Consider the following 14,331-nt stretch of genomic DNA (forward strand, 5'->3'; position numbering starts at 1 on the left):
CTGAGGAATAAATGAAATAATCCATGCAAAATGTTAGGCACAACTATTGGCACTTTGTGCTCAATAAATGTTGGCTATTATTACTCCGAAGCCTATCGAGTAGGAAAATAAATAAGCTGAATTCAACTAAAGGAAACCCAGTACCACATTCCTCAGAGATTTGGTTCGTTGATAATCATGGTGTTATCAAATCAGATACTCTTCAGCAATCATTACTGACTCTTGACCATTCTTGCCGAATGTGTGCTCTTCTCTTTTAAAGGAACTCTCTCCCAGGGAAAAGCAATGTCATCTCAGGTATTCGATGTTTGCTCTGGGAACAGTTTTCTACAGATCTCAGAAACATGGAATCTGAGATTAGCCACTAGAGTACACCATTCCTCTCACTTCGATAGGGGCCTAGGCCTAATGTGGGACTGAGAATGGGGAGGGAGGGGGCCACATAAACAACACAGATACAAATAAAGCCTCACTGTGGTAAGACGGGACCAGACAAGTCTCCTCCAGGGAGAATGAAACCCGGACATTTAGGACAGCGGAACGCGGAGCCGGCGGGCAGGCGGGTGCAGAGGAACGTCGCGCAGCATTCCCCGAGCCCCAGCCCGGAGCCGGGGCTGGGGCCAGGGCGGGGGTGTGTCGGGATGCTCCCTACCGGGCCTGGGGCTGGGGCTGGCTCAGACAGGCCGGGGGCCCCGCAGGCTTCCAGGAGGGGCCGAGGTGGGGGCAGGGGCGGGCTACGCGGTGGTCTGGGGATTGGGCAGGAAGAGAAGGGACGCTGAGGTCTCACCGCGGGCCGAGGGCAGTGGGTAGAGCTTCTCGGCCTTCTGCAGGAAGCGCTGGGCCTTCTCGCGGTTGCCGGCGTTCAGGGCCTCCCGGGCGATCTCGACACATTTCTCAGCCTCATCCCTGTTCCCCTCCATAGCTTGCTCCTCCTTCCGTTTCCTCCGGCAGCGCAGCTAAGAGGGGCGGAAGCCGCCGCCGCGGAGGAGGCGAGGCGGGACCGGCTGGGGGCGTGCGGCGGCAGCGGGGAGGAGCGCAGGGGACCGCGGCAGCGGCTGCGACGGCCCGGGCGGACGGGCGGGCCTCGCAGCTCCGCCTCCTCACGGCGGCCTCCCCGCCCCCCGCGGGCCCCTAGGGCGCGATCCGCATCCGTCCCGGCCAGGACCAACCTCCTGGGCCCGGGCGTCCGAGCTGACTCGGTGGTCCGCGCACGGCGCCAGCAGGCTCGAAGCGGACCTGCCCGGGAGGCGGACGATAGCAGCCGGGCTGCCCATCGCGGGGAGGGGTTCCGCCCGGGACCCGATTGCCGGCATTGGAAGCGCCGTGCCCTGTGACCTCCAGGCGCGGCCCTCGCAGCTCAGGCCAGGAGGATGGGTTCCGGGAAGGGGACACTCGTTTTCAGTAAAATTGCCAGGACTTGGAGGCTCCGCCTCTGGGCCCCTCAAGCGAGGGAGGATGCGGTCAGGTGAGGACCAAGGTGTCAGTCCAGTCTCAGCACTTCCGGGACACGTTAGAGCGTCGTTTGAACCTAATCTTAGGGCTTGTATGACAGCCTTATTTCAGCTACATTTTTTCTGACCCGGATGTCTGGCTATCCAAAGTACAAAGCAGTTTAATTTGTAGCTTGCAACGAGTGGTGCAGAGCGGCCTTAATCCTGTGTAGCCAAAACAAGGCAGCAATCAGCCCCTCAGGGGCTGCCCTAACAAAAGCCAACTTTTGATTTCACCTTTTCCGTCCCATTTGGATAACATTACCACTTGGAAGTACCGTGTCTTGTTAGTCTTCGCGGTGGGGGTGGGGGGAATGTTTGCTATGTGCAAATTTTTTTAAAAAAAACATGACAAACTGTCAAAATGACCTGCTCAACCCAACCACAAGGTAACAATTTTTACATAATGCTGTGAGCCAAGCTGTTAATTCTCCTAACTACCATAACTCGGTACTTTCAAATAAGAAACCCTGCTTCTCTTTGATAAAATGGAGATAGTATATCCCCAATGATGTTACTGAGTACTTAACAATTTCAGACTTCAAAGCAGGGCCTGGCACGTAGTACTATTAAAGTTTAAATTCGGAGTTCATATACAGGACATTCCTACCTATTCTCTCCCTCCCCAAGTCCACCATGCTAACAGCATACTAGTGCAGTGCTGTCACACAGCAAGCAAAGCCAACGTACAAACTGAAATGGTCACACTTAGCCTAAGAAACTGACAATCCCACTCCAGCTCCTGCCAACTTTTTAAATTAAAACTTTAGTAGCTCATTATATAACATTAAAAAAACATACTTGGGCTATCTCACTTTGTTGATCCACAGATTTGACAGTTCAGTCACAAAGAAATGTGCTTACTGCTGCTAGATGAGATACTCAAAACAAGTTCCTATTACAACCAAGCAAATTTAATACACAACTAGTTTGGGATATGACCTTTATTGAGCTTATCCACCAGAGTGGAAATAATGTCTGTACAAAACCAAATGTTTGTTACTATAACTTCTGCATCACAATTAAAATCCAAACAGTTTTTTAAAAACAGTCAACTCAATCAAAACCCACTACTTCAGAATCAATAGCTTCTTTGAAGCCACAGTAACACTTAAATATGGTTAAGACTCGAATGCAGAAATTTGGTTGGTTGGAAAGCTAATTAAACTTCCAACTTGCTCAAATAGAATTACAAAAAGGCAAAATTGTGTTTTTCACAGAGATACAGTCCACTGGAATCACCAACACTGGACAGCTGTTAGAGTATTTAGAGTCCTGAGATAACAAGGAATCCAGGCATCCTTTAGACAGTCTTCTGTTGTCCTTTCTTCCCAATCAGAGATTTGTGGATGTGTGGAATGACACCTAGGAGAGTGACAGGAATTAATTCTACTGAAGATTTTTTAAAAAAATCACAGTATTTGAAACCAAGAAAGTGTATACTGTTCAACTTGAAAGGTATCTTTAAAAACGTGCGGCTCCAGTATGAAGTAAAAATTCATTGAGTTATACATATAAATCAAATTTCATGATACAACCATACTTCCATCATTGAAAATATACTTAAATTTCCTCTCCTGGAAAAACTAATTAAAAAAGCAGCAAAAAATTCCTTCCTCTGAAGAAATTTTTTAAAATGTTAGAAGTTAACATACCACCACCAGCAATTGTAGCCTTGATGAGAGAATCCAATTCTTCATCTCCACGAATAGCAAGTTGCAAGTGACGAGGGGTAATACGCTTTACCTTTAAGTCTTTTGATGCATTTCCTGCCAGTTCAAGTACCTAGAAGGCAGAATCTGTCAGTTGCCTTCCAACTTTCCTTTGGCCAAGATTCAGAGAACAGAATAAAACCCTGACAAACGTAGATCTACCAACTGGAATCGTTCCTCACTATCTGACTGGCAAGATATACAGGGGGCACGCAATTTTAATTCCAAGAGCAGAGAACTCAAGCTCAGTAGGCTCCTTGTTTAACACCAGCTCCCTCTAGCGTTCTCTTAGGCCTCTCGCCGCGTTCAGGGCCTGGGAGTTTTCTTGCATCACTTTCCTCCTTCCCTCTTGCCGCCTCCCCGCCCCCCAAACCTTCTCCGGATTATAGGCGTTCACCCATTTACCTCTGCGGTGAGGTACTCCAGGATGGCTGCGCTGTACACAGCGGCAGTCGCGCCCACACGTCCATGACTGGTCGTCCTAGATTTCAGGTGTCGATGAATACGGCCCACTGGGAACTTAAATTTTAAGCATACACAAACATAAATGCACAAAAATGAGAACTAGAGATGGGGAAATTATATGCGCGCCAAAGCCAAGGGGCACGGGCGCAGCAACGCGTCCCGACATCGAAACACGTGATTCCTCCCCCCCATATTTATCGTATGGGCAGCCCAAGTCGCGACACCGCATCACCCACGCATACACAAAACGCCCATGGAGAGCGATGAATAACAAAAAAGGAAATGCAAAGAAAAACATCATGACTCCCAGACTGCACGAACAACTACTGACCTGCAAGCCGGCTCTCTGCGAGCGGGAAACCGCCTTTGTCTTGGCCTTTCCGGAGTCCTTTCCAGCCTTACCGCCAGCCTGCGGCGCGCACACGCCCGCGAGCGGAGGAGGAACGGAGAATATAGAATTACCAAGGCGGCGAGCCCATCCCCCACCGCGGCGCGTCCCTCCGCGAGCGCGTCCCCGCACCCCGCCGGGGTCTCCGGCCCGCGGCGCGCCGCAGGGGCGACCCCGCCCGTTCGCCCCCCGCCGCGCGCTCGCCACGGCCGCGCGCCTCCGCCCGCCCGCCGGCCCCCAGCGGCGCTGCGCGCGCCACCCAACCGTCGCCGCCCGCCGCGAGATCCGAGGCTGCTCCGCTAGCAGCCGACAAAACACCTCCCCCCACTCTTCTAAATCCTGTCTCCGCGCGTTCCCAACCGTCGCCACTTCACCCCCATCCCTCTGTGTAACGGGTTTTTCTCCCGCCCGCAAAAACCCGCGGAGTCATCGAGCGTCTCTGCGAAGTTTACCATTTCGAATTCCGCTGAAGCTCAAGCAAGCAAGGCAGAGAAAAGGCTAATCGGACCCACGGCGAGATCCCACCACCTACTCCTTCGTCGCACCGCGATTCAAACTGCGCTGTCTCCCGCCTTCCCTGCTCCCTTTATACTGCAGAATGTTCCCTCATCCGGGAACTCGGATTGCTCATCCCACCAATGGCTGCCACCCGCCATCGGGACGCGTCCTTGAGACTTCAGCCAATGAGCAAGCGAAGAAAAGGGTGGAGGGGCGGGCGCTTCTAATCTCAAGCCGCGATTGGGGCGTGGGGGGCGAGGCGGGGGAAGGCGGAGGGATGGGAACGGGGGAGAAGAAGGGCACAGCGGCGGGAGGGAAGAAACAGAGCGAGCTACGCTGCGGGAGCGCAGTTACCAGCCGGCTGCGGTCACGTGCCTGGGAGGAGGAGCTGAGACCTCAGGGGAGGGGCGCGCGGTAGCGCCCCGGGTCACCTAGCAGGGCTCTGGAGACCACGTGAAGTCTCCTCGGTATGTAGCACGTCGCCCCCACCACTCCCAGCCCCACTCCCAGCGCCTCTCCGGCGGAGACTTGCGACCCGCAGCCGCTTTCCGGGGCCCCGGGCACCCCTTCCCTACCCTCTCAATCCCTGGCGGCTCCTCCGGTCTGACAGGTGGCGCGAACGCGTCCAGTGAGAGGAGTCTGAGGTTTGCCCTGACGCCTTCCACAGCCTTAGTAGAGATTCCGTGTTTCTTCCATCTAGGCGAGTCCCCAGCCACCAACAGATCACGACCCGCTGCTCTCACTTTATTTTCAGCCGGGTCTTCCACCTCTCCCTCACTACTTATGAAATCCTCCACGGAATAGTTCTGTGACAGCAAACGGTGAAGCCAAGTCACCTCACTGGTCACGAAACCCTTTTTGTCTATACTTAGGGAGCTTCTGGCGAGGCAGTATTCTTTAATCAAATCATAAACCATATTTTTTGGAGACTACACATCAATGGGTTGTACCTGTAGCCTGGTGTGTAAAGCTCATTTAGTGAAACCTCAGAGCTATTATGTGTCAACTTTTCTACAGTAAGTATTTTGCCACATGACAAATGTTCGGCAAATGTCGGTGGAGTAACTCTGACATGATTTTCAGGCAGTTACAGAGGGTCCATGCAATGCAATCAATTGCAAATGATGAGGTTAAAATAATGGTACTGTCCATGCAATGCAATCAATTGCAAATGATGAGGTTAAAATAATGGTACTGAACACAGTACTATCCTTCCAACTAGTAGGTTATTAACACCTATGTACATCTCCAGCTGCTTGGGGACAGTAGTGTCTCAATCTCATTTGTAGTGTTTTAGTGTATTACGTTTTTTAACATAATTGAATAGTTTCAATGTGACGAACATTTTGAAACATATACTCTATGCTGGGCATGGTGGCTCATACCTGTAATCCCAGCACTTTGGGAGGCCGAGGCGGGCAGATTACGAGGTCAGGAGTTCAAGACCAGCCTGGCCAACATGGTGACACCCCATCTCTACTAAAAATACAAAAATTAGCCAGGCATGGTTGCGCCCGCCTGTAATCCCAGCTACTCGGGAGGCTGAGGCAGGAGAATTGCTTGAACCCGGGAGGCGGCGGTTGTGGTGAGCCAAGATTGCGCCACTGCACTCAGCCTGGGGAACAGAGCGAGACTTTCTCAAAAGCAACAACAACAACAAACATATACTCTGAAGTACTTTAGATTGGGTTTCAATTTGAAAGATTTTATCGAATTAGAGGACCTCCCAATTTCTGTGAGATAAATTCTAGAGAAGAGCTTCCCAACAATTTTGACATTGAGGGTTATTTCTTGGAACCAAGGAACTCTTATGATGTCGTCGATAGCAAGACTTCATCCGTTTTCCTACTGATAATATAATAATGATATATTAAGCTATGAAACCTGATATAATAGTTAACGATGGCTCCAGGGAAGCTTTGTGATATATAAAAAACCAACATTAATGCCATCTCTAGTTTAGATAATACTCTGCCAGCTCTTTGCTATGAAGCCCCACAAAGGGAATTTACTGTTGCCTCGCTGAATAGTGGTTAAGAGGATGAACTCAGAAGCAAGTAGAGATGGATTCTGTTCTGCCTCCTCCTCACTGTGTCATCTTAGTTACTAATCTTTCTGAGCTTCGAGTTCCTCTTCTGTGAAAAGATAGTATCATCTATTTTCACATGGTTGAAAGATTAAGGAAAAAGGTATGCAATGTACATAGTAGCATGTGTTTGGCACGTAGTTAGCCCTCAGTAAATAACTGCTATTATTTTCTACATTGGATGCTGGAGAGGGATGAAATAAAGTATCTTTTATTTCTAAATCTTTTTTGCTATTTGGTTTATTTTCTTTCTTCGATTTGGAAGCAGCAAGCTTGAAACCTGCCCAAAGTATACACAACCAAGTCTTCCAACATCCAAACTAAAATCCAAAATTGGTTTAATAACTCAATAGTTTTCCTTCAGAGAACAGGACAGTATTACTTTCTGCACTTTTCTCAGAGTGGTATGATGATTTCCTACTCTCTTTGCTGCCCCCCCGGAAAAGGTATGATGCAAATATGTTAATATTCTTGGTTTATCTTTCCAGTTCCTGTGTTAATGGTAATGCATGTATATAATATACTTAGCCAGAGCTATGTAATTATTTTTGTTTAATGCCATACCCAATTAGTTCTCTCACCATAAAAAATATGGGATGCCAAGACAAGAGGATCACTTCAGCCCAGGTGTTAAAGACCAGCCTGGGCAACATAGCGAGACCCCATCTCTACTAAAAATACAAAAATTAGCAAGGCATGGTGGCCCCTGCCTGTGGTCCCATCTACTCGGGAGGCTGAGGTGGAAGGACCACTTGAGCCCATGGTTGCAGTGAGCCATGATTGTGCCACTGAATTCCAGCCTGTGTGATAAACTGAGACCCTGTCTCGAAAAAACAACAAAAAATCCTCAGATGAGGTAGGCGAACCCACTATTATTGACACTTTCCTTAATAGCCTTTTCCTAACTAAGCCAGATTTTCTATGACTAGTTGCTATCTCCTTTGAAACACTAGCATGTATGTTAACTACTATTGTTCTTGTCTTTTTATGTAGAGAATTTGAGAGTCTTACAATTGGGAATTATAAATTTCTCAACTACATCTTGCTTTAAAAATGTATTTTTAAGAAAATATGAGTAAGTTCTCAAGTTATTTCCAAGGATATTAGCCTAGATCGATAATGGCGGCAAAATTCTTTTCATCAGGAAATCCACATTAGAATCTTGGTTCTCTCTACCTAGGGCACCTAGGAAAAATATGTGCCTTCAAGGATTCACACAGCTGTGAATAACTGAGTTCCAGTGTGGTATTATGCAAAATATTGAACTAGAGTAAAAGAATGAGGGTTGAGTTTGGGTAGCCACTTACTTGCTATATGGCCTGAAGTATGTAAAACACTGAGGCACAGTTTCATTTATTAAATAGGGGTTCGTAACACCAGATAAACCAACTTGATAGAATTGTGAAAGAGTTTTGTTAAGTGCGAAGAATATGTAGAGTGATGTAATAATATTTTTGGCACCGAGGCCATAGTCCTTCCTGAATTCTGTTTAGGTTGAGAAGCCTATGTGTTTAATTCAGTGTTGATAAAACCAAAGCCATCGATTTAAATTCCAAATTGCCCAGCTTTGCACTTCTCATGATCACAGATTGCACACAGGTAACAATTCACAAATGCAGGGAATAGATGACAAAGATCAGCAGAATCTACTCCACCCAGATCCACTGCCATTTCAGGAAAACCAAAGATCATGGGACCCAGTACCCCTTTTAATATAGCACTAATTTACTTTTTCCATACATTAGTCCTCAGAATTTTTGGAAATTTGTTGTTTTAAAATTAAAAAATCAAGATTCTTATCATATCCTTTTATTATCTATTATTGATATCAATATCGACCTTTAGGATTTTCAGGGCAGGGGAAGGGAGTCCATGTGTTGAAATTTTTTTCCTAAATAATAGTGTATTTGCCTAGGCAGTGGGTCCTTCTTCTCTGTATTCCTGTGTTCTATATCTGTGGATTCAACCAACTGAGGATCAAAAATATTCACAACGTAAGCTGGGTGTGGCCAGGCGCCGTGGCTCACACCTATAATCCCATCACTTTGGGAGGCTGAGGCGGGTGGATCACTTGAGGCCAAGAGTTTGAGACCAACCTGGCCAACATGGTGAAACCCTGTCTCTAATAAAACTACAAAAATTAGCCATGTGTGGTGGCATGCACCTGTAATCCCAGCTTCTCAGGAGGCTGAGGCAGGAGAATCGCATGAACTTGGGAGGCAGAGGCTGAAGTGAGCAGAGATCATGCCACTGCACTCCAGCCTGAGTGACAGAGTGAGACTTGGTCTCAAGAAAAAATAATAATAATAAGCTGCATTTGGGGTGTAGCGGTTCATCCCTGTAATCCCAACAATTTGGGAGGCTGAGGTAAAAGGATCCCATGAAGCCAGGAATTCAAGACCAGCCTGGGCAACATAGCAAGGCCCTGTCTCTAAAATTTTTTTTTTTCAATTAGCCGGGCATGGTGGTACACACCTGTACTCCCAGCTACTAGGGAGCCTGAGGCAGGAGGATCCCTTGAGCCTAGAAGTTCAAGGCTGCAGTAAGCCATGATCACACCACTCCACTCCAGCCTGGGTAATAAAGCAAGGCCCTGACTTTCTTTCTATTTAAAAATTTTGAAAAGTATGGTTGCATCTGTACTAAACATATACAGACATTTTTTTCTGTAATTTCCTAAACCACATAGTGTACCAACTATTTACATAGCATAGGCATTGTAATGGATATTATAAGTAATCTAGAGATGATTGAAAACATACAATCTGCATAGGTTATATGCAAATACTACTATGCCATTTTATGGAACGGATTGAGCATTCATGGATTTGGGTATCCAAGCGGTGGGGTGTGGGGACAGATCTTAGAACCAGTCCCCCACAGATACAGAGGGATGATTGTATTAGTATTTTTGTGACACTTATCTCCACAGCTAAATTGTAAATACACACAGTAATGCCCCTATTGCATATTTCTAACATAGTGACCAAGGAAATTGTTGTAGAGATTTAACACATTTTTATTACTGTATTCTTTTGTCTGTATATATGCAACTGAGATGGAAGGCAGTACCATACATTATACCGCATGATACATAACTATTCCCTAATAATAGAATATATGATAGCACTAAATTGGTGCTGTCAGCCTGTTAGGTAAAATAGAGCATAGCCATCAAGTCATTCTACTTTCCAGGCAATACACCGAGAATAGCAGTTGGGAGATGGGATATGTAGTGCTTAGGAGCTTCCCTCAATCTAGCTAAGAAGACTAAACAGGGAGGAAAATTCAAACAATGTCTTAATCATTAAAACCACATTAAGAAGGCTGTTACAGGCTGGGTGTGTTGGTTTGCGCCTGTAATCCCAGCACTTTGGGAGGCCGAGGTGGGTGGATTGCTTGAGGCAAGGGGTTCGAGACCAGCCTGGCCAACATGGTGAAACCCTGTCTCTATTAAAAATACAAAAATTAACTGAGCATGGTGGTGCATGCCTGTAAGTCCCAGCTACTTGGGAGACTGAGGCATGAGAATTGCTGGAAGCCAGGAGGCAAAGGTTGCAGTGAATGGAGATCATGCAACTGCACTCCAGCCTGAGTGACAGAGCGAGACTCTGCATCAAAATAAATAAATAAATAAATAAATAAGGCTGTTACAAAATAAGTATCTTATTGGCTGCCAAATCAACAGTACCTCTAGTTTAAAGGACAGAGACAGTTGCAAGCTGGAGCGTTTTGAAGAGTTTATGTTTAAATGGACTAAGGAGAGTGTTTGATTGGAATGGTGAATTGGTGTAAGAAGTAGCAGTTAGAAGGTAGGACACATAGTGTTTTAGTCTGTTTCGTGCTACTGTGATGAAATACCTGAGACTGCATAGTTTATAAAGAACAGAAACTTATTTCTTACAGTTTTAGGGGCTGGGAAGTCCAAGATCAAAGCAGTGGCAGGTTTGGCTGTCTAGTTGAGGGCTGCTCTCTCCTTCGAAGATGGAGCCTTGATGTTGTATCTTCTAGAGTGGAGAACACTGTGTCCTTACATTGTGGAAGGCAAAGAAAGTTGAAAATGGATGAACCCTCTCCATGAAGCCCTTTTATGAGGGCACCTAATCTCAATCATGAGGGTGGTCCCATGACTCAATCTCCTCCCAATGGCCACACCTGCCAACACTTTTGCATTGTGAACTAAGTTATAGCTAATTTTTGAAGGGGACAAAAACATTCCAACCATAGCTAATGTTCATCAGAATAAAGCTAAATTTGGTCTTGAAAATAAGTTTTGACCAAAAGGTGTAAACTGCAGTGGTGGATGCAACATCCAGGAAGTTTCCTTAAATGAGGCAAACTGATTTCTTATTTTTGCTGACTGGATTGAAGACAGAATTGGAGAGCCATCTTGAACCATGAAATGAGCTTAGGAATATAGGCCACACATAAGGGAATAACAAGATAAATGGAGCAAAGGCCTTAGATACTATGGAGTCTCAAACCTACCCTGGATCTCTCTGAACATGGGCATCTATTTTGTTTGAGCCCCTTTTATTTTGGGTCATCTGTCACTCGCAGCTGAACCCAATCCTAACTATTATAATGAGTCAATACCCTAAATACTTGGAGAAAGATAGCAGACTTTACCTGAGAGACTGAGGAACCAATTAATATTTCTGAGAAAGAAAGAATACAGGGTTCCTCATTTTTAGGATACTAATCTAATATGGGTTATAGGGCAAATCAGAAAAGAGAAAAATTTTGTTAGAAGGCTGATAAAGTTGATATCACTTAGGTATAAAGCCTATGATGCAGTTTTGCTGTGTCCCCACCCAAATCTCATCTTGAATTCCCATGTGTTGTGGGAGGTACCAAGTGGGAAGTAATTGAATCATGGGGGCAACTCTTTCATGTGATGTTCTCATGACAGTGAATAAGACTCACGAGATCTGATGGTTTCATTGTTTTGTTATGTTTTGCTTTTTTTGAGAAAGAGTCTCCCTCTGTCACCCAGCCTGGAATGCAGTGGCACGATCTCAGCTTACTGCAACCTCTGCCTCCCAACTCAAGCCTCAGCTTCCCAGAGTAGCTGGGACTACAGGCGTGCACCACCACACCCAGCTTTTTTTTTTTCTTTTTTTGTATTTTTAGTAAAGATGGGGTTTCATCATGTTGGCCAGGCTGGTCTCAAACTCCTGACCTCAGGTGATCCGCCTGCCTCAGCCTCCCAAAATGCTGGGATTACAGGTATGAGCCACCACATCTGGCCGAGATCTGATGGTTTTAAAAACAGGAGTTTTCCTGCACAAACTCATTCTCTCTTTGCCTGCTGCCATCCATGTAAGATGGGACTTGTACCTCCTTGCCTTCTGCCATGATTGTGAGGCTTCCCCAGCCACGTGGAAATGTAAGTCCAATTAAACCTCTTACTTTCGTAAATTGCCCAGTCTCAGGTATGTCTTTATTAGCAGCATGAAAACAGACTAATACAGCCTAAAACTTACATAACACTGAAACCAAGAGAAGGTTGTAAAACATCTTGAAAGAAAAAGCACTAATATTTCGTTATTAAATATGCTATTTAGGAAGATGTAGGGGGGATGGTGGATACTAAGCACTTAAGAGAAAAGAGCCAGGTTTTTGAGGTTGGTGGTCTGGGATATAAAGTAAAAAATCATCTATAGAATAGGAGAGGTAAAAGGATAGATGCAAATTAAGAGGGGTAGAGAAAGAGGTAAGTCAGGAAAGTTATGAAATATTGACTGTACATTGACATTAGGGGAATCCAAGTGGAGTTTCCTACTAAGTATGTTGGCAATAAGAGAAAGCAATCATTAAGAAGTCAGGAAACAACAGATGCTGGAGAGGATGTGGAGAAATAGGAACACTTTTACACTGTTGGTGGGACTATAAACTAGTTCAATCATTGTGGAAGACAGTGTGGCGATTACTCAAGGATCTAGAACTAGAAATACCATTTGACCCAGCAATCCCATTACTGGGTATATACCCAAAGGATTATAAATCATGCTACTATAAAGACACATGCACACGTATGTTTATTGCAGCACTATTCACAATAGCAAAGACTTGGAACCAACACAAATGCCCATCAATGATAGACTGGATTAAGAAAATGTGGCACATATACACCATGGAATACTATGCAGCCATAAAAAGGATGAGCTCATGTCCTTTGTAGGGACACGGATGAAGCTGGAAACCATCATTCTCAGCAAACTATCGCAAGGACAGAAAATCAAACACCGCATGTTCTCACTCATAGGTGGGAATTGAACAGTGAGAACAATTGGACACAGGGCAGGGAACATCACACACTGGGGGAGGCGGGAGGGATAGCATTAAGAGAAATACCTAATGTAAATGACGAGTTATTGGGTGCAGCACACCAACATGGCACATGTATACATATGTAACAAACCTATGCATTGTGCACTTGTACTCTAGAACTTAAAGTATAATAAAATAAAAAAAATAAAAATTTTGAATTAAAAATAAAAAAATTAAAAGGCAGCCGAAGAAAAAGACCTAGAAAAGTAAAGTGTGATTTCACAGTGGGCACAACAACTTTACACTAAACTAGAAAACTCTCTTTAGTTATAACATCTAACAAGATGATGTTCACATTTCTGCATGTGTATTGCTAGCTTTGCATAATGAACTTCAAATCTGTTTTTGATCTGTGATACTTGACTGTTCACCAAAGATGAAATGTTGACATGGATTCTGTCACTAAATTGGGTATTACCAAAACTCTTGGTTGTTATGTACATTTCTAGTGCCCAATGTTACAAAAGAATCATAACTGAGAAAAATTCATTGGCTAAATTCTTTATGTTTGAAATTCTATACAGCTTTCTTAAAGGGAATCTAAGTGCCACATTTGCCCTAAAAGAGAGGTGCCACAAAATAGAGTGTAAAGTTATACAACAAATACTTCACACCCCTCCACAGATTCAGCCTCAGGGCAGAAACCATATAAAAAGTGTGACCATCACACCTTTTATTAAAATCCCAAAACAGATGTATGTGACTCCCCAGTCCTTTCAATAGGATGGAAATAGCTCAGAGAAGAGTCCAAAGGCTTTTCTTTCAAAAAATAATCCTGAGATAACTGGCAAGCCACATGTAGAAAAATGAAACTGGGTCCTCATCTCTCACCTTATAAAAAAGATCAACTTATGATGGATCAAATAGTTAAATCTAAGACCTGAAACCATAAAATTTCTAGAAGATAACATTAGAAAACTCTTCTAGACATTGTCTTAGGTAAAGAATTCATGGCTAAGTACCCAAAAGCAAATGCAACAAAAACAAAAATATATAAATGGGACCTAATTAAACTAAAAAGCTTTTGCATAGCAAAAGAAATAGTCAGCAGAGTAAACAGACAACCCACATAGTGGGAAAAAATATTTGTAAACTATGCATCTGACAAAAGGACTAATATCCAGGATCTACAAGGAACTCAAACAAATCACCAAGAAAAAAACCAAATAACTTAATCAAGACATGAATAGGCAATTCTCAAAAGAAGATATAGAAACAGTCAACAAACATGAAAAAATGCTCAACCTCACTAATTATCAGGGAAATGCAAATTGCAACCACAATGAGATACCACCTCACTCCTGCAAGAATGGCCATAATTAAAAAATCAAAAAATAACAGCTGTTGGTGTGGATGTTG

At 44.7% G+C, this 14,331-nt stretch overlaps 2 protein-coding genes and 1 long non-coding RNA gene across 6 annotated transcripts in view; 1 reads left to right on the forward strand and 2 right to left on the reverse strand.

Moving 5' to 3' along the window:
* DNAJB14 (DnaJ heat shock protein family (Hsp40) member B14) overlaps positions 1–1,156 on the reverse strand; it is a 47,175-nt gene extending 46,019 nt beyond the window's left edge. For both annotated transcript variants that reach the window (XM_004040190.5, XM_019025262.4), the window contains exon 1: positions 788–1,156. In XM_004040190.5, coding sequence (XP_004040238.2) covers positions 788–891 — 104 coding nt within the window. In that variant the 5' untranslated portion in view covers positions 892–1,156. The remainder of the gene's footprint in view (positions 1–787) is intronic.
* Positions 1,157–2,419: 1,263 nt separating this feature from the next.
* Positions 2,420–4,921, reverse strand: H2AZ1 (H2A.Z variant histone 1). The gene is made up of 5 exons (XM_004040184.4): positions 4,508–4,921; positions 3,999–4,076; positions 3,608–3,721; positions 3,146–3,275; positions 2,420–2,855 (listed from the first exon to the last, which is right to left on the reverse strand). The coding sequence occupies exons 1-5, from the start codon at positions 4,508–4,510 to the stop codon at positions 2,794–2,796; spliced, it is 387 nt and encodes a 128-aa protein (XP_004040232.1). The 5' UTR covers positions 4,511–4,921; the 3' UTR covers positions 2,420–2,793.
* The window catches only part of LOC134758348 (uncharacterized), an 81,949-nt gene continuing 72,467 nt past the window's right edge, over positions 4,850–14,331 (forward strand). Inside the window, exon 1 of one of the 3 annotated variants that reach the window (XR_010133442.1) lies at positions 4,850–5,020. This is a non-coding gene — a long non-coding RNA (uncharacterized lncRNA). The remainder of the gene's footprint in view (positions 5,021–14,331) is intronic. The other 2 variants (XR_010133439.1, XR_010133441.1) reach the window with 2 other exon arrangements.

The sequence above is a fragment of the Gorilla gorilla genome, chromosome 3 (assembly GCF_029281585.2).
Source record: "Gorilla gorilla gorilla isolate KB3781 chromosome 3, NHGRI_mGorGor1-v2.1_pri, whole genome shotgun sequence".
Taxonomy (NCBI): Eukaryota; Metazoa; Chordata; class Mammalia; order Primates; family Hominidae; genus Gorilla; species Gorilla gorilla.

Bases quoted from the DNA above. Each gene is read 5' to 3' on its own strand.
- H2AZ1 (XM_004040184.4), bottom strand. The intron at 3,722-3,998 runs GTCAGTAGTTGT...TTAAAATTTAAG, and splicing joins CGCAGAGAGCCGGCTTGCAG to TTCCCAGTGGGCCGTATTCA. The intron at 2,856-3,145 runs GTATGTTAACTT...TCACTCTCCTAG, and splicing joins GGCTACAATTGCTGGTGGTG to GTGTCATTCCACACATCCAC.